This window comes from Chrysochloris asiatica, unplaced genomic scaffold (genome assembly GCF_000296735.1).
Source record: "Chrysochloris asiatica unplaced genomic scaffold, ChrAsi1.0 scaffold00029, whole genome shotgun sequence".
Lineage (NCBI taxonomy): Eukaryota > Metazoa > Chordata > Mammalia > Afrosoricida > Chrysochloridae > Chrysochloris > Chrysochloris asiatica.
In genome coordinates, this window is record NW_006408547.1 from 14,690,868 (window position 1) to 14,716,154 (window position 25,287).

Sequence of the window (25,287 nt, forward strand, 5' to 3'; positions counted from 1 at the left end):
TAGTGTTCTAGAATAGTCAGTCTTCCCAAAGTTATCCATAACTTGTCAACATCTACACAGTCGAAAGCCTTTGCATAGTCAATAGCAAACAAGCATAAATATCTCTGGTATTCCCCCATGTCCTCTCCTGCATCTGGCTGGAATTTCTGCAAGTTCCCTGTTGATATACTGTTGCAGCCATTTTTGAATTATCTACAGCATAATTTTACTTGTGTGTGCTGTTAATGATATTGTTTCATTATTTCTTCATTCCACTGAATCACCTCTCTTTAAAATGAGCATACATATCAATCTTTTCCATTAGATTGGCCAGGTAGCTGTTTTTAAAATTTATTGGTCTTGATGAGTGTGTACCTCCAATGCTACATCAGTTTGTGTATAGATTTTAGTTTGTATTTCATCAGTTCCTGGAGCCTTGTTTTTTTGCCAGTGTTCCATCATTGCCATTGTTAAGTGCCATCAAGTTGAATCCAAACAATTACAACCCGGTATAGGGTTCCCAAGGAGAAGCTGGTGAGTTTCAACTCGACCTTGTGTTTCAAATGGACTTTGCAGTCCAGTGCATTTATACAGAGCACCACACCAGGACTTATATGGATTTTTCAGTATTTCAAGTCAATGATTTATTTTTATTTTTGTCATTTCATTCAGCTTGAGATATATTGAGTGTGTTCTTCCCTATTGGTTTTCTAACTCTGGATCTTTGCATATTTCATAAAATACTTGAGTTTGTCTTCTTGAGCTGTGCTTTTTGAAGTTTTCTTTTCAGCTCTTATATTTCCTTATTTCGTCCATCTTCTTTAGCATCTCTATGCTGGACAGCAAATTTCAGAGTCACTTCTAATATCCACTTTAGTCTTTTTTCTTTCCTGGCTTTAAAAAAAGAATTAATTAATTTTTATTGTGAACTGAGTGATAGTTTACATGAGAGAACACCGGCTTTACATCATCATTTCATTGCAATGATTATTATCTCCTCCATGCATCATCATTCAGTAGTATTTGCTTCCATTCCTTCTTTTTGTTTTTTGGGGGATTAGGGATGGGAAGATGTACACAACAACACTCAGGAATATATAATAATTTAAATAACCAAAGGGCATATTCTGCAAGCCTGCCTCCTGGCCTCCAGCTCTCAGTCCCTCTCTTTCCATGAATCTAGAGTCCTCAGCTGCTCCCTCTTTCCATGTCCTCATCTCTGCCTCCATCTCTGGTGTCGCTGCTCTTCTGGATAGGATCTTACATTTCTGTTGTGCTCTTCTCCCTTAATGGCCCTAGGGTCTTCTGTTTCTGGACTGTAAGATTAACTACTTCCACATTTTTGTTACAAAACTTCTATCTTTACAGTTGTGACAGTGACAATTAGTCATGATAACAATTACTCAATTTTCCTGTCTTTTTTTGATGACCTTTTGCTTTCTTCCTGTATGATTTTCTGATGTCATTCCAAAACTCTTCTGGCCTTTGTTCATTAGTGTCTAATGCATCAAATCTGTTCTTTTGATGGTCTCTAACTTCAGTTGGAGCATGTTCAAGGGCAAATTTTTATTTGCGTGGATTTGTTATAATTTTTTTCAAACTCAGCCTGAAATTGCTTATGAGAAATTGATAATCTATTCCACAATCTGCCCCTGGTCTCGCTTTGGGTGATGGAATTGAAGTTTCAATTGTCTCTTCCCACAGATGTAGTCAGATTGATACCTGTGTATTCCATCTGGTTAGGTCCATGTGTATAGTCACCTTTTTATTATTTGAGAAAATTATTTGCAATGAATAAATTGTTTGTCTTGCAAACTTCTACCGTGTGGTCTCCAGAATCATTTCTGTTTCTAACTGCTGATCCTTCCTCTTTGTTTTCAGTCTTTGCATTCCAATCATCAGTAATTATCAGTACATCTTGATTACATGTTTCATGAATTTCTGAATGAAGAAGTTGATAGAGTTCTTCAATTTTCTCATCTCTGGCTTTAGTGGTTTGTGCATACATTTTAATAACGGTGGTATTAACTGGTCTTCCTGGTAAATATATGGAGATTATCCTATCACAGACAGCATTGTACTTCAAGATAAAGTTTGAAATGTTCTTTTTTAATGATGAAAGCAGGGCCATTTCTCTTGAATTTTTCATTCCCAGTAGACTAACCTTATGACTACCTGATTCAAAATGGCCAATACCAGTCCATTTCAGCTCACTAATGCCTAGGACATTGATCTGTATGTATTCCATTACATTTTTGGCAACTTCCAATTTTCCTAGAGTCATACTTTATTTATACAAGGATCTCTGGTAGCATAGCGGTTACAAATCGGGCTGCTAACCTCAAGGTCAGCAGTTCAAAACTATCAGCTTTTCTATGGGAGAAAGATGAGGTTTCTGCTACTGTAAAGATTTACAGCCTCGGAAACCCTGTATAGTGTCACTGTGAGTCAAAACCGATTCCATGGTACTTAACTACATACTTTATATATATTCCACGTTCTGAATATTAATGGATGTTTATAGCTGTTTCTCCTCATTTTGAGCTGTGCCCCATCAGCAAATGAAGGTCCTGAAACTGTACTCCATTCACATCCTTATGGTGAGCTCTACATCGAGGTGGCGAATCTTTCCTAATTGTATTTTGAATGCCTTTCAACCTGAGGGTCTCATTTTCCGGCATTGTATCTGAGAATGTTCTGGTGCTATTCCTAAGGTTTTCAGGGCTAAACATTCAGAAATAGTCTGCTACTGTATTTTCCTAGTCTGTCTCAGTCTGGAAGCTCTGTTATCCACCATTGGTGACCCTGCTGTTATTTAAAATATCAGTGGCGTAACTTCCAGCATTACAGCACACACTGAAATCACCACAGTATGACAAACTGACAGATTAGTTATTACCTGTTGTTTTATCTTCCTATAAATAGACCAAACATCTTAACAGCCACTTCACTTTTATCTTGTATATGTTCAATTTGTATTTGAATTCCAGTGTGTTGAAAAACAAGTCTTTCCTAACCTCTTCAACTCCACAAATCCTTAACTCCTGAGTATTTTATCTAACTGCTGATCCTTCCTGTTTGTTTTCAGTCTTTGCATTCCAATCACCAGTAATTATCAATATACCTTTTTACTTGTTTTATGAATTTGTTTGTTGGATGCTGTCAGGTTGGTTCCTACTCATACAAACCTACTTGCAGAGACATGTATTTAACAAAACAAAACAGCACCCCTCCTTTTCCATCTTCACAATTTTTGCCATGTTTGAGCCCATTATGACAGCCCCTATGTCATTTCATCGCATTGAGGGACTTCCTCTGTTTTCACTGACATGCTACTATAGCAAATATAATGTGGTTCTCCAGGGACTCATGTCTAAAATGTCTGATATGATATGTCCTTTTGAAGAAGCTCCTGTCAGGCTGTGCTTCTTCCAAGATAGCTCTGTTCATTCTTCTGGCAGTGTATGGTATATTCAAGTACTTGTGTTGTTGTTAAGTGTAACTGAGTCAGTTCTGACTTATAGTGACCCCGTATACGGTTTCTAGGGAGTGGCTGTTGAGCTTGAACTGTCAACCTTGTAGTTCAAACCACCTTTACAGTCCAGCACACTAACCTGAAGAAGTTCCACACCAGGACACCATTCAAGTACTTGGTACTTATCAAACACAATGTAGTAAAGTTGTTTATCTTTTATTTGTTTATATTCCATCTTTATGTCCAAATAGCAGATATTTCTTTTGGTCTGGGTCCTAATTTTTCTTCTGTTGCATCCTTTATGACATCTTCACATAGTAGGTATTCTGTAAATGTTTTTTTGATCATATTTGGACTCAATAGACTGATTTGGCAGCGTTTTTATTTTGGAATTTCCAACATTTCTTTATTTGCCAGGTTTTCAATCACAGGTCTTCTTATGAAAACTATTAACTTGACATTTAAAACAACCAATTAAAGAATGAACTGGACCATAACCAGAATTGTAGGGAGACAGAGGAGCTGGGGTTGGTGACCCCTCAGACCCTCTTGGTTTACTGGGTTGGAATATAAACTGGGTTCTCTGAAAAGTCAGACCCATGCTTTCATATCCCAAAAGGTCTTTAACTTTAATTTTCTTGAGCTTTCTTTTTATTTAATATTTAACATTTAATCAAAATATTATTTGTATTAGGTAAAATGTACACAGGACATTTTGGTGGCACAGTGGGTAAGATCCTGGCTGCAAAGGTTGGTGGTTGGAACCCATCAGCCTCTGGACAGGCAAAAGATGGAGCCATCTGTTCTCGTAAAGATTTATAGCCTTGGAAACCCTATGGGGCAGTCTACTCTGCCCTATGGGTTAGCATGAGCTGGAACCAACTTGGTGGCCTGGGTTTGTTTGTGTTATTGATTTAAAGTGTACCTATCTTCAATGTACAACTTGATCATTATTCACAAACTGAGCAACCATGGATGAGTGACAGACAGTATTTTCCGTCTCCACACCCCTTCGTACTCTACCCCCACCCCAATCATTCCAAGGTAAACATTGCTTTTATTTCAATATTAAGATTTACTACTTTGACTCCAGTTTAGAACTTAATTACTTTGAGTTTTAAATTAGTCTTATTAAGCTTCATGTAATTCATAAGATCATTTTTTATTACAATATAACAAAGAGAAATGTGGGGAAATCCAGGATAAAGCACTGCCAAAAGAGTCCATGTTAGCTAAAATTTTACTTTTAAGCCCATAAGCATGGTTTAAAGATGTTGTTGTTGCTAAGCACCTTCAAGTCATTTTTTGTGCATAGTGAAGACAATATGACTTTAAAAATTACATCTTAAATTTCTTTACAAATGGAACTTTTAAACAGTCACCTCAATATAATTCAATTTATTTTAAAAACCTAAAGATAAACAATTTAGAGTCTATCAGTATAGTTAATTCCTTTAAATGGGTTCTATTAAATAGTAACAGTTTATTAATAAAATCGTGTGACTTTATGTATTTTGTGTAATGCTATCCAGTAGGGGACTGAAAAGCTATCTTTAATCTTTATTTTTTTATTTTGTAGGAAGATAAAATATATTTTTATAGGCAATGATTTTTATACCTGTCTCAATTATAATAGTAAACCAATGTTGAGAATATAAACAATTCAAAGAAATATAAAAAGAAAGACAATTTGCTCTTATTTTGTCTTCCAATGATTACTGTAAAAATGTTGACCAATACTTCTTTAAGCTATCTTTTTTTCCTTCAATTTTTTAAATGAAGGGTTGTTTTGGAATAAGTTTATAAGTTCAGAAAACTTAAAAAACAAACACAGAGTTCACGTATGTATGTCTCCCAGCTTACTGTAGTTTGACATCATAAATGATCATGAAATCTTGGCCGTCACAGTAAGAAACCAGCTTTGGGACATGACTGTTAAAGAAACTCCAGATTTTATTTGAACTGCATCTACTACTAATTTTTCTACTAATGTGCTTTGTCTGCGCCATTCATCCGTAATACAACATTGCATGTAACATTTCTTTTGTTGTTAGTAAGTGCCATCAAGTTCAGTTCCAACACATAATGAATGACTCTGTATTTCCAAAGAGCAACTGGTGTGTTTGAATGCTTACCTCATGGTTAGCATCCTAGTGCTTATCCTACAGCACCACAGTTTAGTAATAATTTTGAATATTGTTGTTGTTAAGTGCCATCGAGTGGGTGCTGACTCTTAGCAACCCTGTATAGGGTTTCTGAGGCTTTGGAAATCCTCACAAGAGCAGAAAGCCTTGTCTTTTCCTCACAGTGCATCTGCTAGGCTCAAACCACTGACCTGCTGCTTCACAGCCTCTTGCTTATCCTACAGAACCACCAAGCTCCCAAATGTTGACTATAAGCAAGAAACTATCATCTCATTGTATAATTTAAGTATTTATTTGTGGTAACCTTTTTCTATTCTTAAAATTGAAAAACAAAAAATATATATACAATTTATGAGTCCTTTTCTTGTGTCCCCAAATCCAAGCAAGATGGGATGTCTGTGATGCTTATACATCCAGACTTGGCTTCATAGCATTTGGGGCTCTTTTGTGACTTAAAGGCTGTAAAATGAGTATTGACAAGATGCACTGTAGAACTCATCCATCTAATTTGTATAAGAATTAGGTTTACTTGAGCCTTGTCTCCTATAAGGGTGGGCTCCTTCCTGGAACAGAAAGAGCTGGCTTTTGTCTTAGTGGCCTTTGACCAGACTCTTCCCTTCCATTAATAGTGAGAAACTCTTTACAGTGTTGCAAGAGTTGGTTTCTGTCCAATTTCCAAGAAAGTTGGAAAGTTGAAGATGACCTAGCAACAAAATATTTGAACCCTGCTCTTGTTAAGTTTAAAGTTTTGGGAAACTGATTGCTAGGCAAAAAAGACAACCAAAATAGTCCAAGTGATATTATGTCTATTTCATGTATTCAACAAATATTTAATGAGTACCTACTTCGGACATATTGTCAGGAGGGACCAGTTGCTGGAGAAGGATATCGTGTTTGGTAAGGTGGAAGGTAAGGTCAGAGTAAAAGAGGAAGACCCCCAATGAGATGAATTGGCCAAGTGGCAGCATCGATGGACTCAAGTGTGGTCAACAGTAGTGAGGTTGGCCCAGGATTGGGCAGTGTTTCATTCTGCTGTGCATAAGGTCACTATGAGTGGGTACTGACTCTGTACCTAACAACAACAACACTAGGGTCAAGACAGTCTTCTAATTGTTTGATATTTGTTAGAAGACTAAGCAGATAAAAATTTACTACATATTTGGAAATTATAGTATACAAGGGTAGGTCAAAAAGTATTGTTAGAGAATAAAAGAAACTTTTATTAAGCAAAAATATCAAACTGTGAGGCTGTTGTTTCTTTACATGTCCTTTACATATGTTGGTACACTCTATGTATCCTGTATGTATGCAGGTTCACTCCTGAAGGCAGTGAGTGTACCCATCTCTTTAACCTTTTCCCAAAGAAGTCTGCATTCTTTGATTTACATCACATTAAAACCACAGTTTTGGCATCCTCTAGGGACACAACTTGTGCTCCTTTTAAGTGTTCTTTGAGTTTTGGAACAAAGAGAAGTCTGAAAAAGTAAGATATGGGTGGTGTGATGGATGAGGTAAGGTTTCCAAATGAAATTCTAGCAAAACAGACCTTGCTACCCTTGAGAATTATAAGCAGGTGTGTTGGCATGAGGGGAAGAAAAAAATGTTGATGTCAATTTCTGGCCTTTTTCTTTAAACTTTTTCATAATAAGTCCTTAAATTGTCCTATGTTCTCTGAGAAAATCTATCAAGATTACCCCTTTGGGATCCCCAAAAAGCAGTTGCCGTAACTTCTGAACTGACCACTCTGGCTTGAGTTTTAGTGGCCAAGCAGATCCCCTTGGAAGCCACCACTCTGATTGAACCTTTTTGTTAGGTGGAGGTGGAAGTACCTTAAGGAGATGAAGATAAGTATATTACTGAGAGAACCTTCTGAATTGACCCCTTTGCGTTGAATTTAAGTGACCAAGCAGATCTCCATGGAAGTCACCATTTTGATTGGACCTTTTTTATTATTATTTATTTTTTTTGTAAAGCACCCAAAGGAGACAAAGTGACTTGTATTACTGTGATTACTTGACTGCAGCTGTCCACTGACCCCATGCTTCATTTGGAATAAACCAATGCATACACGGGCTGGAATTTGAGTAGCAGTATTTTTCCTTACTCTCCTACTGTGGAATCCTGCTGGGGTGCTGTAGGATAAGTACTCAACCACAAGGTCAGTTTGAACTACAAGGTTGATGGTTCAAACCCACCAGTAGCTCCTTGGAAACCCTATATAGGGTTGCGGTGAGTCGGTACCAAGATCATGGCACTTAACCACTACAACACATACTGTAGTGAGGCTGAGTCCCAGAAAATAATGAACAATTCAGAAGTAAATTATAATAACTAGAAAACGATCATTTGAAAAAGTGACACCATTAGGACAGAGTTAAGAGAATCAGTGGTATGAAGGGTGAGGAATGAGGCAATGTAAATATGATGACAGGTAAGCCTGTCTTCTCTTTGAATGCTTAATGCTTCTGTATATGTGCAACAATTTTCTTAGATTTGCATACATGGGTTGTTGCTGTTGTAAAGTGCTGTTGAGTTGATTTTAACTCATAAAGGCCTTGTATAAGTCTTCCAAAAAGCATCTGGTAGGTTCGAACTGCCGACCGTGTTGCTAGCAGTACAGTGCTTATCCTACAGTGCTTATCCTACAGTGCAACACCAGCTGGTAGGTATCCTAAAATTTTTTTATAATATTGAATAATGTGTTTTATCATTAGTAATTCCTTGTAAATGGATAATATAGTATTAATGTTTAATTATACTTCTTATAGGTGAATTCCTACATAAGATAACTACGCTGAACAGTTGGATTTTTGTTGACAGGAGATTTTCTTATAAAGGGCATGCTCATTTAACACCCACTGGCTGAAGAGCTATATTATATACCATAAAGAGAGAGACTAATAATTCCTAGGCACAGTGCCAGCATTGTGTAGGTCATGTGTATTTAGGATTTCATTTACCCTGCCAACAACTCTATTATTTTGCCATTATTATTTTTACTTTCCCCAAGAAATTTGAGGTCCAGACATAGACAGCACCTACTTCCAATAAGCTAAAAATTTAATTGGAGAAATTAAACAGTACTATACCTCAAGGTCAGCAGTTCAAAACTACCAGCTGTTCCACGGGAGAAAGATGAGGTTTCTGCTCCCGTAAAGATTTACAGCCTCGGAAACCTTGTACAGGGTCAACTCCATGGTACTTAACAACAGTACCATACTTGGAGTCCTGGTGTGGTGCTGTGGATTAATGTGCCAGACTACAAAGTGGTTTGAACTGCAAGGTCGGCAGTTCAAGCTCACCAGCTGTTCTTCAGAAACCCTATACAGAGTTGCTATGGGTCGGAACCGACTCGATAGCACTTAACAACAATACCATACTTATTCAACCTGTATGCTGAGCAAATAACCTGAGAAGCTGGGTTTTATGAAGAAAAACGTGGCATCAGGATTGGAGGAAGACTCATTAACAACCTGTGATATGCAGATAATACAACCTTACTTGCTGAAAGTGAAGAGGATTTAAAATACTGATAAAGATCAAAGAACATAACCTTCAGTATGAATTGCATATAAATGTAAAGAAAACAAAAATCCTCACCACTGGACCAATAAACAACATTCTTATCAAGGGAGAAAAGATTGAAGTTGTCAAGGACTTCATTCTTCTTGGACCAACACTCATGGAAGCAACAGTCAAGAAATCAGATGACGTATTGCATTAGGCAAATCTGCTGCACAAGACCTTTTTAAAGTGTTGAAGAGCAAAAATGTCAGCTTGAGGACTAACGTATGCCTGACCCAAGCTATGGTATTTTCAATAACCTCATATGCATGCGAAAGTTGACCAGTGAATAGGGAAGACCGTAGAAGAATTGATGCTTTTGAGTGGCAGCATCAATGGACTTAAGCATGGCAACAATTGTGAGCTTGGCCCAGGATTGGGCAGTGTTTCATTCTGTTGTGCATAGGGTCGCTATGAGTCAGTACTGACTCGCTGGCACCTAACAACAAAAATGTAATTATAGGAATCCTGGACTGCAAGGTAAATTTGAATTGCAAGGTTCGAGTTCACCAGCCATTCCTTGGAAACACTATACAGGGTCGCTCTGGGTTGGAACTGACTCAATGATACTTAACAACAACACACAATATCATATAAAATTTGGAGTCCTGGTGTGGCACTGTGGGTTAATGAGTTGGACCGCAAAGTCAGTTTGAATTACAAGGTTGGCAGTTCCAGCTCACTAGCTGCTCCTTGGAAACCCTATACAGGGTTGCTATGGGTTAGAACCAAATCAACAGTACTTAACAACAACAATAATTCAAATTTTAATAACAATAATATAGCGTTTCTATTATAAAACATATATAAATTATGACTTTAATTGTTCTCACAACATCCCTATGAAGTGGGTATTGCTATTCTCATTATATAGCTAAGAAAGTTATTTCAAATTCAAGTGTGGTTCTCACAGTTACATAGCTATTTGGTAAAGGAACGAAGGTTTGAATTCACTATCCATTGACTATAGACAATGCTATTTTCTTAAAAAATTATACATTTTTCATAGTGTTTGGTGGGGTCCAAGTGTGGCACTGTAGAATAAGCGCTGTACTGCTAACTGCAAGGTCAGTGGTTCAAACCCATCAGTTGCCCCTCAAAAACCCTATACAGGCTCACTATGAGTCAGAACCAACTCAACAGCACGTAACCACGACAACCTTTATAATACTGAAGCAAGACCTGACCTGAAAAAACATTGATCCATTGAGAGATTTCATTACTCTTATTATATCCAATGAGAGGAGCATCAAGTATGTTATGGAATCATCGAATATTAGTAGTGGGGATCTCAGACTGAGAAACTATCTATCTAGACCATGGTTGAGAAGAGCTGAGCTAGATTGTGATGAAACAAGAGATTTAAGCAAGCGGTTAAAGGAAAAGCAATTTAATAGGAAGTGGGAAAATACCAGAAGTGGCCTTATTTTTGTAGGTTATAGAAGTGTATCACATGGGAACACTTTAACATCACCTCTTTATGCTTCTAAATCATGAGTGTTTACAAGCTCTATTTGGTTGGAGAGTTTTGTAACTGCATACTTTCCGTTTTTCTCCCTTTCCCTGCTTGGGAGGCTGGGATGCATAGGAATAGCATCTGGCAGTAACAATGTAGTCTCACCGTAGCTTCCAGTCTTTTCTCTTACCTGCACTCTAAAGTGTTTCCTAGGAGTGAGAGAAAACATTTTACGGAAATATTACACAAACATTTACTTTAAAAACCATTATATGAAATTATGGTTATACGGATGAAGCTTTAAAAATGTACTTACAAAATCTGTTACAGACAATGTGTTCTATGTATCCATAGGCTGAAAGCTTTGTTCTTAGAAGGTCCACAAGTTATAGAAGTAGTTTTATTTTATGGAACCCCTTTCCCCTAAAACAGGAGTAGGGAAACTTTTTCTCACTCACGGGCCATACAAATGCTCAGGTTAAAAATTAGCCTTCTATATTTGATCAAACATTTAATTAATTCACCCCTAATGTGATGGTTAGTGTGGCACTACAGGATAATGTGCTGGACCACAAGGTCGGTTTACAAGGTCAGTGGCTCAAACTCACCATCCGCTCCTTGGAAACCCAATACAGGATTGCTGTGAGTCAAAACCAACTCGACGATACTTAACAAAAACAACAACAATGTGGTGGCTGGATCTGCGGTTGCCTTGGCCAGACTAAATGAATTTGAGAGCCTTACACAACCTGCTAGTATAGTGGTTATGAATCGGGCTGCGAACCGTAAGGTTGGCAGTTCAAATCTACCAGCTGTTCTGTGGGAGAAAGATGAGGCTTTCTTCTCCCGTAAAGATTTACAGCCTCAGAAACCTGTACAGGGTCACTGTGAGTTGGAAACTGACTCCATGGCACATAACCACCACCATACAGCCTGCAGGCTGGACATTCCCCATACCTGCTTAAGTGTTCATTTACTTTGACCTAATATGTATCACAAAGTTTTATGTGAAGATTGGGGGACTGAGTTTTTAAGAATTATTTGATTATGTTGGATGTTGTCATGGTATCTATATTCTTTACTACATTGTTTCAGATACAGTTTTTAAAAATTAGATATATATCATGGAAATTCCTACTATCATGTGATTAATAGTCTAGGTTCCATCACTCTATGTTGTGAAATGTATGTCTATAGATGTATGTACAAAGTGAAATGGAATCAATTATTTAGCTAGAAGGCTCTTAGAAAGAAGTTATAATTAATCTGAGCCCTGAAGGCTGAGTTGAGTGTCACCAGATGAACCAGTGAACCATATATAGCCAGAAGGAATGGGAAATATAAAGTTGTTAAAGCTTGAAAGACATCTCTTGTTCTGAGGTAAATTTGAATATAATTTGGGAGAAAAGGGGGCGTAGAGTGCAGGAATCTGTGAACATAAACTGGAGTCAGTGTTGGAAGGTTCTTGGTTTTTTTGTGCAAGAGCAATCCATTGAAGGGATTATAAATACCAAAAAGATGAGGTCCCATTGGGATTTTAGGAAGATAATTAAGGAGAAAATGGAAATCGTAGGCTAAGAACTGAAGAACAAGAAGATCTTCACTGAGGAGCATAGTTCAGTTGCCAAGCACAGTTTGGGAAATGTTCTGAGGCTTAGGCCCTTCTCTGGTCATCTCAGTCTTTCTGTCTGTCTCTCTCCACTTCCTCACCTGCTTATCCACACTTGTTGTCCCCTTCTGAAAGTGTCCAACTGCTGCTCCATCAATGCTAACTGATGGAGACCCCAGGAGCGTCACAGTAGAACTGCTCCATAGGATTTTCAACCTTTCAGAAGCAGATACCCAAATCTTTCTTCTGAATCACTTCTGGGTGATTTTAAGCCATCAACTTTTTAGTTAGTGGTTGAATGCTTAACTGTATGTGCTACCTAGGGACATATATACTGCTCTGCTGTTGATTTTGTTTGGATGCTCGTTTCTTCCTCTTTTGTTCCAGTATTAATTCAGTGTTACCACACTGACTGGATCAAACGTCCTGTATAGGTTCTCCATCTCTCCAACAGTTATCATTTTCATTATTCTTGTGAGATACTTGATCAATATCTGTTTCTTCCACTACTTTGTAAGCTCCATGGAGGCAGGGATTGTGTCTACTTTGGTTAGTGTACCTATCATAACTAACACAACCCTGAAGCGCTCACTACTGCATATTTGTTGAATAAGATGCATGACAGGTAAAATTTAAATTGAATAAAGTATTCTAAATTCAAACCATTAGAACATGATGATTGGTTCAATATGAACATTGAGGAGAAGGTTTTAGGCATGGTTTTATAGGCTATAAAGGAGAGTGTAATATAAGCAATGGGCTGCTAATGACAAGCTCAATGGTTCAAATCCACCAGCCACACCTAGGAAACCCTATACAGGGCCCCTATGTGTCAGAATCAGTGCCATCGTACACCACCACAAAAACAACAAGCTATATTTATAACTGTACTTCAACTAAGGAGTAAAATTTTGAAGGAGAAGATGAGTGTGGTATTTGTGTGTAGGAATGTACAGAATTAGATTTGGGACAAAATTCAAGATAGAAGTACCCCCCAAAATTCAAGATGTAACAATTAATTGTATAATTTATTTATAGCTTTCTATAGACATTTTGATATATTTCTATGCTGCATTTACTTTCCTTCCTTGACTCCGGACAGGTTTACATATGGTGTCATGAAGCTAATATTTTCCTCACTGAAAAGTTACTGATATTCATAAATATATAATAGATATAAAATAATATATATTCTTAGTTGTTGTTATTGTTAGGTGTTGTCGAGTTATTACCAACTCATAGCAACCTTATGCACAACAGAACGAAACACTGTCCACTCCTGTGCCAACCTCACAATTGTTGCTACAATTGAGCCAATTGCTGCTGCCGCCATTGGGTCAATCCGTCTAGTCCAGGGTCTTCCTCTTTTTCATTGCACTCCACTTTACCAAGCATGACATCCTTCTCCAGGGACTGTTCCCTCCTGATAACATGTCCAAAGTACGAGAGAAAAATCTAGCAATCATGGCTATGAGGCAGCATTCTGGCTGTATTTCTTCCAACACAGAATTGTTTATTCTTTGGTGATTCATATTAAGTCCTCAAATGCATCAACTCTTCTGTGATCTTCTTTATTCATTGTCCAACTTTCATATACATATGAGGTTATTGCACATATCATGGCTTGGACTAGGTACACCTTAGTCCTCAAATAAACATCTTTGCTCTTAACACTTTAAAGAGGTCTTATGCAGCAGATTTTCCTAATGCAATACATCGTTTGATTTCTTGACTGCTGCTTCCATGTGTGTTACTGTTTGATCAGAGCAAAACAATCTTTGACAACGTCAATCTTTTCTCCATTTACATGGATGTTATTTATTAGTCAAGTTGTGAGGATTTTTGTTTTCTTTAGATTAAAGTGCAACCCATACCTAAGGCTGTGATCTTTGATCTTTGTCAGTAAGTATTTTAAGTCCTCTTCACTTTCAGTAAGCAAGGTTGTATCATTTGCATATTGCAGGTTGTTAATGGGTCTTCCTCCAAACCTGATCGATATTTTTCTTCATATAATCCAGCTTCTCAAATTATTTGTTCAACATACAGATTGAATAAGTGTGGTGAAAGAATACAATCCTAGTGCATACCTTTCCTAATTTTAAACCATTAATTTTTCCCTTGTTCTGTTCGAACAACTGCCTCTTCTGAGTACATATTCTTAATAAATAGAAAGATCCTAAAATAGAGCAATTAAATCATGGCAAAATTAAATCTATCTTGTGAAAATGATGCCGCAAGTATAAAATGAACAGTTTAAAAACATTTGCTTAATCTTTAAATGAAACAAAATTAAATTAATATAATTTTTTTATTCTTAGTACCCATGATTCTATGCAGAGGAGCATCTTTGATATCTTCCACATTGTCTTAGGAATGCTGATGTGGCACTGGATAATCACTGGATTGCTAGCCACAAAGTCACCTGTTCAAACTCATCAGCCGATCCTCAAAAGCCATATACAGGGACACTATGAACTGCCTTAATTGCATTAACAGCAACAACAACAAATTTGTCTTAAGTACAGATGATCTCTAATAGATTACGAATGGGTACATGACAATTTTTGATAAATTAAACATTAATCAAGCATTAATGCTTAAGACTTTATCTATGCACACACACAAAGTATATAGACTATTTGCGTTCTGATTTTTGTGACTAATTTTGGCTGTTGTTGTGAAGTGCCATTGAGTCAATTGTGACCCAGTATAGGGTTTCTGAGGAGTAGCTGGTGAGCTTGAACTACTGACTTTGCACTTCAAATGGCTTGGCAATCTGGCACATTAACCCACAGCGCCACCAGGACACCAATATTGGCTGTAGCTACTGCTGTTCATGTTATCACCACCTCTCTGGTTCCATCCCAAAGAACCTAGTATACTTAGCTTACTTCTTCATTTCTATTACAGTGCTATATTTTTCTGGATTTCCCAAAATTGAAAACTCATTTTTATTACTAGTTTTGAGTTCTCCTTCAGAAACATATATTCATGCCACACATTTTTCATTATTTCCTTACAGTTCACCTTGGGTAACCTTTGTTGCTGTTGTTAATTGCCATTGAGTTGGTTCCTACTCATAGAGACCCTGTGTAGGGTTTCTGAGACTCTTTTGAATCTTCCTGGGAACAGAAAACCTCATCTTTCTCCTACAGAGTGACTAGTAGGCTTGAACCAGAAAACTTGTGGTTCTCATTTCAGTGTTTATGGTATGAACCACTGCACACCCAACTTCTATGCTGCTGTTGTTGTTGTTAGGAGTCATAGTGTTGGTAGGGACTCATAGCAACCTTATCCCCAAATAAGGAAATACCGCCTGGTCCTGTGCCAACCTCACAGTCATTGCTACACGTCTGCCCATTGCTGCAGCCACTGTGCCGATCCATCTTGTTGGTGGGCTTCCTCTTTTCTCTGACCCTCCACTTTAATAAGCACGATGTCCTTCTCCAGGGACTGGTCCCTCCTGATAACATGTCCAAAATATGAAACACAAAGTCTAGCCATCCTGACCTCGAGCATTCTGGCGGCTTCTTCCAACACAGGTTTTGTTCTTATTTTGGTCCACGGTACTTTTAATATTGTCCTCCAATACCATCACTGAAATGCATCACTTCTTCTTTAGTCTTCCTTATTTACTGTCTGACTTTCACATACATTTAAGGTTATGTCTTGTGTCACAAGCACCTTAGTCCTCAAACTGACATCTTTGTTCTTGAATACTTTAAGAGGTTTTGTGTAGCAGATTTACTTAATGCACTATGTCATTTGATTTCCTGACTGCTGTTTTTATGAGTACTGATGTTTGATCTGGGCAAAATGAAGTCTTTCACAACTTCAGTCTTCTCTCCATTTATCTTGATGATATTTATTGGTCCAGTGGTGAGAATTTTTGTTTTCTTTGGATTGAAGTACAGCCCATACCTAAGACTGTAAGTATTTTAAGTCCTCTTTGCTTTCAGAAAGTATGATTGTATCATCTGCATATCACAGATGGTAAATTTCTTCAGTTTCATCATCATTGGCTTTAGTTATTGGTGCACAAATTTGGATAATAGTGGTATTAACTGATCTTCTTTGTGGGTATATGAATATTATCCTATTACAGACATCATTCTACTTCATAACAGATCTCAATATTTTCTTCTTGATGGTGAATGCAACACCATTCCTCTTCGATTTGTCATTCCCAGCATAGTAAACCATGTGATTCTTAGATTCAGAGTGGCCATCACCAGCCAATTTCAGCTCACTAATGCCTAGGATATTGATGCTGAAGCATTCCATTTCATTTTTGACTACTTCAGATTTTCCTAGATTCATACTTCTTACGTTCCCTCTTCTGATTAATAATGGATGTTTATAGCTGTGTCTCCTCATTTTGAGTTGTGCCCCATCAGTAAATGAATGTCCCCAAATCGTTATTACATGCCTGTCATCATTGTCAACTTTACTTTGAGGAGTTAGCTCCTTCCTAATTGAGTTTTGAGTGCCTTCCAAATTTAAGGGCTCATTTTCCCACACTATATTTGATAATGTTCTGGTGTTCCTCATCCTGTTTCAATATTCAATAATCTGGTGCTATCTGACAATGTTCCACTGCTATTCATAAGGTTTTCTGTAAATAAAAATAGAACTACTTCGTCTCTCCTTCTTCTTAGTCTGTCTTAGTGTGAAGCTCAGCTGAAGCCTGGCCATCCTGGGTGACCTTGATGGGATTTAAAATAGTTGTGGCATAGCTTCCAGCATCACAGCAACACAGAAGCCACCACAGACAGCAGTCACAGACGAGTGGTGGCCCAAACTATAGGTAACCTTTATTAAACACAATTCTCAAAATTTGAAGTGATTCTCTCTTGACATATTCTCCATCTAGGTCTGTGCATTTCTAACAGGGGTGTGTTCATCTCTTAAAGCCTTCCTCAATGAGATGGACTGACACAGGGGCAACAATGGTGGGCTCCAAAACATCAATTGTCAGATTGTCACGACCTAGTGGCATATCATTCTCTTGTGCATAGGCTCGCTATCAGTCAGAACCTACTCAATCGCACTTCACAGAAACAATAACATCCCTTCCCAGAAGAATTCTGTGCTCTTTTTCCTTATCATGTCAAAGTTTCATGAACTAAAAGTGTATCTTTCATTATGTACCTGTAGAAACCTCTTCCAAAGCAACTTTAAGAACAATATCATGAAAGCATTTTTTTTTTTTTTCAAAGTATAAACTGTGTCAGAGTTTCATGAAGAAAATTTTGTAGTCTGGTGTTTTCAGGCATCATAATTATCCTGTTATACACAAGTAACTAAAATAATATATTTTTATTTTTTAGTTACTCAAGACTGCTTACAGCTGATTGCAGACAATGACACTCCAACTATACAAAAAGGTAATAATATGGTCCTCCTGCCTTTCCCACTAAGTATTCAGTACAATTATTTGTAAACTTCAAGCCTTCAGACATTGTCTGAATTACATTTCAAGTCAATTATCTCCCTTAACAAAATTAAATCAAATAAAAAAAATATTCAAAATGGCTAGGGAATAATATAATATTATGTTAACATAATATTCTAATGACCAGAATTGCTTAAGTTATGTTATATTGTATTTAGATATCTTTAAATAATTAAAACATCCTAAAGCACAATACTAAATCCAATTTCATTTTTAATTATTTAGAAATCATCCTGGCTTCTATAATGATTGCTGGTCATCTTCACAGCTATTAATTATTCTATCATATTGTTTTAGATGTTATAACAAATGTATGAAAGCTTTATACATCTGTGAAAATGTCAATTCATTTCTTCATAGTATCGAACTATTTCTTTATAATTGAACATATTCTCATAAAGAGAGTATGTTTTAAAACTTTTTGACTATTTGAAGTTTCTGTTAGTTTGATTTCTAGATAATCTGAAGTTTTCTATAATGCTCTGAAACCAGGCTAATGGAGAATAAACGTTAGCATCATGTACTAAGATGTGTCACAGAGAATACTATTAGGCTGTTGTGAGGTCCTGTTGAGTTGGTTCCAACTCATAGTGACTCTAAGCACAACAACACAAAACACTGCTCAGTTCCGTGCTAACCTCGCAGCTGCTCATTGTTGCTGCCACTTTGTCAGTCCATCTCCTTGGGGGGGTCTTCCTCTTTCTCGCAGAACCTCTACTATACCAAGCATGATGTACTTCAACAGGGACTGGTCCAAAGCATGAGAGGCGAAGTCTCACCTCTTGACTTCTAAGGAGCTTTCTGGTTGTTCTTCTTCCAACACAGATCTGTTTGCCCTTCCGGCAGACCATGGTATTTTTAATATTCTTCTCCAACACCCTAACTCAAATGCATCAGTTCTTCTAGGATCTTCCTTACTCACTGTCCAGCTGTCACATGCATAGGAGACAGCTGAAAATACCATGACTTGAGTTAGGCACACCTTAGTCCTTAAACTGACAGATATACTTAAAAGAGATCTTGTGCAGCAGACATAGAATATTAATCCAGGGAAATTATCCATGATGTAAATTTAGATTACTCAAAAAAAATTGGAAACATAATATCCTATGTATTTTTAATTTAATTGTCACAAGGCATAGTACATATTCTTGAATTTGAGAAAACTCATAGTAAAATAAATACATGTTTTACTTAATTTTATCCAGCTTTTAAAATATTTGTTTGATCATGTCACTATAGGACAAATCAATATCATTTTGGAAGCAAAATACTTTTGAAATTGCTGCTTCATAGCAGCTATTGCTTATGCAAGATAACTAATTGACAAAAATGTACTAGAAAAAGAACTATTCACTGATTCATTCACACATTTGTTTATTTATTTTATTGCACACACTGATTCAGAACTTACAGTTTTTCAGTTACTCTATAACAATGTAAATATCAAAACCAAAATCAAATCCATATCCATAGAGTCTATTCTAAGTCCTAGTGTCCCCATAAACCCAGTTCCTTGGAGTTGATTTTGACTCATAGGGACCCTTTGTAGGGTTTTCAAAGCTGTAAGTCTTTATAGGAGCAGAAAGCTTCATCTTTCTCTCGCTGAGTGACTGGTGGCTTTGAACTACTGACCTTTAGATAAGCAGTCCAGTGTAACTGAAATGGCAGTGAATAAAAGAAGCATGATTCTCAATTTTCATGGAATCTATCTGATGAAAGGTAAAGGGGAAAAGCAAAACAAAACACAACCCATAACTAGACATGTACATTATACAGTGAAATATAGTGATGAACGCTAGAAAAAAATGAATCAGGGTGGAGGCCAGAGAATTTTTGTATTGTGAACCACAACAGTGGGTTTCCGAGTATCAGGAGGTTAAGCTATCAGGATATCAGGGGCCAAGGGTGGAGAAACAAGAACTAGTATAAATAATGAATTTGGATTAGTCATTGTAATGATAACACTTGAGTGCTGTTTTTTATCTGTGTTTTCCAAGTTAAATTTCTCTGTTTGATTGTAATTACCCTAAACGTAACACAAGTACTAAATTATTTGAAAATCTATGTTCATTTATCACTTGAAATTTTCTAAAAACACATATTTGCGGCTTTTAGTAGACAGAAAAATGTTTCCTAAGAATTCAAATATAGCCACAAGAGTACCCTAAGGAAAAAAAAACACTAAATGAAAAACGAATAGCTACTTGGAAAAGGTTTACATTACCAATTTGGCAGAAAAAAATTAGACCTGTGGTAAACCACACAAAAAGGTAGAACTGCTATGCAGTTGTGTTAGCATCGTCCCTGAGTGGTGTCCGTATCATTCATTCAGGAGTTCTTACCTGAGGCTCTTTGACCCTTAGGACCCATGGATAAACTTTTGATGCCTGTGAACCCCTTGGAGTGTTGTTGTTGTTAAGTGCTGAGTCACTTCCAATTCATAGTGACCCTTCATGGGGTTTCTGAGGAGCAGCTGGTAGATTTGAACCACCGACCTTGTGGTTTGTCACCCAGTGCTTATCCTACAGTGCTGAAACTTAGTAAACATAAGCATTTTAGCAGGGAGAGAGCCTACAAAAATCATTTTGTTAAAAAAGATTGTACTAAATGAAGTATCTTTACTTAGACAAATCAATAAGAAGCCTTTCAGGAAAAGATATACAATTTGAAGTCTCATGTTATGTATTCCAGAGGCACAGAGCCTCAAAGACAGGGACTGTTTTCATCTCATCTTTAAATGTCTATTGTGGTTGTTGTTAGGTGCCATCCAATCAGTTCTAACTCATAGCGACCCCACGCACAACAGAACCAAACACTGCCATCCTCACAATCATTGTTACATTTGAACCCATTGCTGCTGCCACTGTGCCAATTCATTTCATTCGTAGGCATCTTCCTCTTGTTCTGGTGTGGCGCTGTGGGTTGTTGTGTCAGACTGCAAAGTCGTCTGAACTGCAAGGTCAGTGGTTCAAGCTCACTAGCTGCTTCTTGGAAACCCTATACAGGGTCACTATGGGTCGGAATCGATACAACGGCACTTAACAACAACAACAACAACATGCTAAGGATGATGCCCTTCTCCAGGGCCTGGTCCCTCCTGATAATATGTTGGGAGTATGAGGGGCGAAGTTTTGCTATCCTGGCATCTAAGGAGAATTATGGTTGTAGTTCTTCTAACACAGATTTGTTTGTTCTTCTGGGAGTCCATGATACTTTTAATATTCTTTACAACACCATAACTCAATTGCATCAATTTTTCTATGGTCTTCCTTATTCATTGTCTAACTTTCACATCTATATAAGGCTATTAAAAATACCATGGCTTGGGACAGGTGCACCTTAGTCCCCAAACTGACATCTTTGTTCTTGAATACTTTAAAGAGGTCTTGTGCAGTAGATTTGCCTAATACAATATATCGTTTGATTTCTTGACTGCTGCTTCCATGAGTGTTGAGAGTGGATCCAAGCAAAATTGAGCCTTTTACAACGTCAATCATTTTTCCCCATTTATCATGATTATGGAGCCCTGGTGTGGTACTGTGGGTTAATGTGCTAAACTGCAAGATTAGTTTAAACTTCAACATTGGCAATTCAAGTTCACCAGCTGCTCCTCAAAAACCCTATGCAGGATGGTGATGAGCTGGAACTGGCTGATGGTATTTAGTGACAACATCATGTTTATTGGTCCAGTTGTGAGGATTTTTGTTTTCTTTATACTGACATGGAGTCCATACTTTGATCTTCAGCCATAAGTATTTTAATTCCTCTTCGCTTCCAGCAAGCAAGGTTGAGTATCTGTAGTTGCTATTACTAATCACCCTGAATTTTCTAAAAACACATTTGCAGCTTTTAATAGTAAGCAGATTGCTTCTTAAGAATTCAAAGAAAGCCAAAAGAATACCCTAAAGACAAAAATTTAATGAAAAAAAGAACAATTATTTGGAAAGGTGTACATTATACATTTGGCAAAAAACGTGGAACCTAAGAAATTATGAATACTACTGTGAAGGATGGGGGTTCAGAACACTTGACTGTTCTTATGTGGAGCCTGTACATAGGCCAGTAGGCAGTCTTTTAAACAGAGCAAGTTGATATTGCCTGGTTTAAAATCAAGAAAGTTGTGCCTCTGGCTTCTACGCTTTCACCATACTTATTCAATATTTGTGTTATTGTCGGTGTTAGATGCCATCTAGTCAGTACTGACTCATAGCGACCCTATGCACAACAGAAGGAAACACTGCCTGGTCCTGAGCCAACCTCACAATTGTTGCCATGCTTGAGCCTATTGATGCTACCACTCTGTCAATCCATCTCATTGGGGGTCTTCCTCTTTTTTTCTGACCCTCCACTTTACCAAACATGATATCCTTCTCCAGCGACTGGTCCCTCCTGACAATATGTCTAAAGTCTGAGAGATGAAGTCTGGCCATCCTGTCCTCCAAGGAGCACTCTGGTTACACTTCTTCCAACACAGATCTGTTTGTTCTTTTGGCAGTCCATGACACTTTCAATATTCTACTCCAACACCAGAACTCAAATGCATGAATTCTTCTAAGATCTTCCTTATTCACTGTCCAGCGTTTGCATGTGTACAAGGTTATTGAAAATACCATGGATTGGGCCAGGTGTACCTTGGTCGTCAAGTTGACATCTTTGCTCTTCAACACTTTAAAAAGCTCTTGTGCAGCAGATTTGCCTAATGCAATGCGCCGTTTGATTTCTTGACTGCTGCTTCCATGAGTGTTGATAATTGATCCAAGAAGAATTAAGTCCTTGATGACTTCAATCTTTTCTCCATTGATAAGAATGTTGTTTATTGGTCCAGTGGTGAGGATTTTTATTTTCTTTACATTGATATGCAATTCATACTGAAGACTATGTTCTTTGATCTTTATCAGTATTTTAAATCCTCTTCACTTTCAGCAAGCAAGGTGGTGTGCTGAACAAAGAATCCAGATAGCTGGACTATATGAAGACAAATACAGCATCAAGATTGGAAGAAGACTCATTAACAAGTTAAGCTATGCATATAATAAAATCTTGCTTGCTGAAACTGAAAGAGACATGAAGCACTTCTTAATGAAGATCGAAGACTACCACTTTCTTACACCCCAGTGTAACATAAATAAAAATCCTCACAAGTGGGCCACTAAGCAGCATTTTAATAAATCGAGAAAAGATTGAGGTTGTCAAGGACTTTATTTTATTTGGATTCACATCCACACCCATGGAAGCAACAATTAAGAAATTTAAAAACATATTTCTAAATTGGGCAAATATGCTATATAGCATCTCTTTAACATGTTCAAAACCAAAAATGCCACTTCGATATTAAAATGTGTCTGACCATGGTATTTTCAATTGTTTCATATGCATGGGAAAGCTAAACAATGAATACCAAAAACCAAATGCACTGCATCAAGTTGGTTCCGGCTCATAGTGACACTATAAGACAGAGTGGAACTGCATCGTCACTCTTGACAACTTTCAAGAGGTGTTTTGCAGCCGATTTACCTAATGGAATTCATCATTTCATGTCGTGACTGATGCTTCCATGGGTGTTGATCTAAGAAAAATAAAATGTTTGACAAAGGCAATGTTTTCTCCACTTATCATTATGTTGTCTGCTTGTCCATTTGTAAGGATTTTTGTTTTCTTTTCATTGAGATGTAATCTCTTCAGAAGGGTTTAGTCTGATCATTATCTGTCAGTGTTTCAAGTTCTCCTCACTTTCAGCAACCAAGATTGCATCATCTGCATATCACAGGTTCATGATGAGTCTCCCTCCAGTCTTGATAGTGCATGTGTCTGCATATTTTCCAGCTTTTTGGATTATTTACTCAACATACAGACTGAATGTTGTTGTTGTTATGAAGAGTTGTGGAGTTAATTCTGACTCATCAAAACCTGTATAGCAGGGATGGGGAACCTCTTTTTCTGCCAAAAGTACCAATAGATCTGTTTTGGAAGAAGTGCAGCCAGAGTGTTCCTTGGAGGCCAGGATGGCTAAGCTTCGTGTCTCTCATATTTTGGACATATTGTCCGGAGGAAACAATCTTTGGAGAAGGATGTCATGCTGAGTAAGGTGGAGGGTCAGAGAAAAAGAGGAAGACCTCTAACGAGATGGATTGGCCAGGTGGCATCATTGATGGACTCAAGTGTGGCAGCGGTAGTGAGGTTGGCCCAGGATCGGACATTGTTTCGTTCTGCTGTGAATGGGGTCGCTATGAGTCAGTTCCGACTCGATGGCACCTGACAACAACAACAATGTGATGGCTGGAGCTGTGATTACCTTGGTAGGGCCAGACCAAACGATTTCAAGGGCCTTATATGGCCCGTATAGGAGTCCTGGTATGGCTCTGTAGGCTAATGTGTCAGACTGCAAAGTCTTTTGAACTGCAAGATCGGTGATTCAAGCTCACCAGCTGCTCCTTGAAAATCCTATACAGGGTTGCTATGGGTCAGAATTGACTCCACAGCACTTAATCACAGCAACAACATATGGCCCGTGGGCCGGATGTTACCCACCCCTGCTGTACAAGGTTTCCAAGGAGCGAATGGTAGATTTGAGCCACCAACCTTAAGGTTAGCAGCCCAGTGCTTATTCTCCAGTTCCACACCAGGAGTCTGTGAATAAATATGACAAAAGGAAACAAGCCGGAGGCATACTATTTCTGATTCGTTCTGTGTGAAAGACTGTTTCTTGGTCTATGTAAACACTCCACATGGGCAGCTCTTCCCTCGCTGCTTTTTGAGGGCCTTCCAACTCGAGTGGTTCATCTTGACAGACCACATTCTACTAATATTCATAAGGTTTACAGTGACTAAGTTTTCAAAAGCAAGCTACCTCTTTCTTGTTCCTAGTCTGTTTTAATCTAGAAGCTTTGTTGAAATTGGTCCACCATGAGTTACCCTCCTGGTATTTGAAATACCTGTGGCATAGCTTCCAAACAACACATAAGCTACCGCAACATGACTAACTGACAGACAATTGGTGGCATCAAGGAGATGATAGAGGTAGTGATGTGCCGTGGAGTTGGTTCCAACTCACAGAGACCCTGTGTAGGGTTTCTGAGGCTTTAAAGCTTTACGGGAGCAGAAAGCCTCATCTTTCTCCTGCAGAAAGACTGGTAGTTTTGAACTGCTGACCTTGATGTTAGCACCCCGACTCATAACCACTATGTTACCAGAGCTCAAGTAGATAGGGTTTGTAAGCTTTTTATGGCCATTGGAAATGCCAAATAATGATTGTGTGTATCTTTGTCAGCAATCAATTTTATCAAAGTTTTAGATTTTACCAGTCTGATAGATGAAAAACATAATTGCATTGTAACTTGCAATTTGCTTTACTTTTAATATGAAATTTATTGACTATTTTTTTTCATGTTGTAGTAACTATTTATTTGTATTTCTATTAAATGTCTTTATATCCTATCAACTTTTCTTTTTTTGCTAAATTATCTGTTCATATCTCTTCTCACTTTTTAATTGTATCATTTTTATATTTAGTTCTGTGAGATTTTATATTTTAAGTAAATCAGTCTTTTGCAGTATGAATTTTCTCCCATACTGTTTTTTGTATTTTCAATTTTGTTAATCCTT

General features: G+C 37.6%; 1 protein-coding gene across 2 annotated transcripts in view; it reads left to right on the top strand.

The window, feature by feature from the left end:
- The window catches only part of TNFSF13B (tumor necrosis factor (ligand) superfamily, member 13b), a 78,594-nt gene that overhangs the window by 33,768 nt on the left and 19,539 nt on the right, over positions 1 to 25,287 (top strand). Inside the window, exon 3 of one of the 2 annotated variants that reach the window (XM_006846683.1) lies at positions 17,558 to 17,614. The exons of the other annotated variant lie outside the window; for it this stretch is intronic. Coding sequence (XP_006846746.1) covers positions 17,558 to 17,614 — 57 coding nt within the window. The remainder of the gene's footprint in view (positions 1 to 17,557; positions 17,615 to 25,287) is intronic. 2 annotated transcript variants of the gene reach the window in all.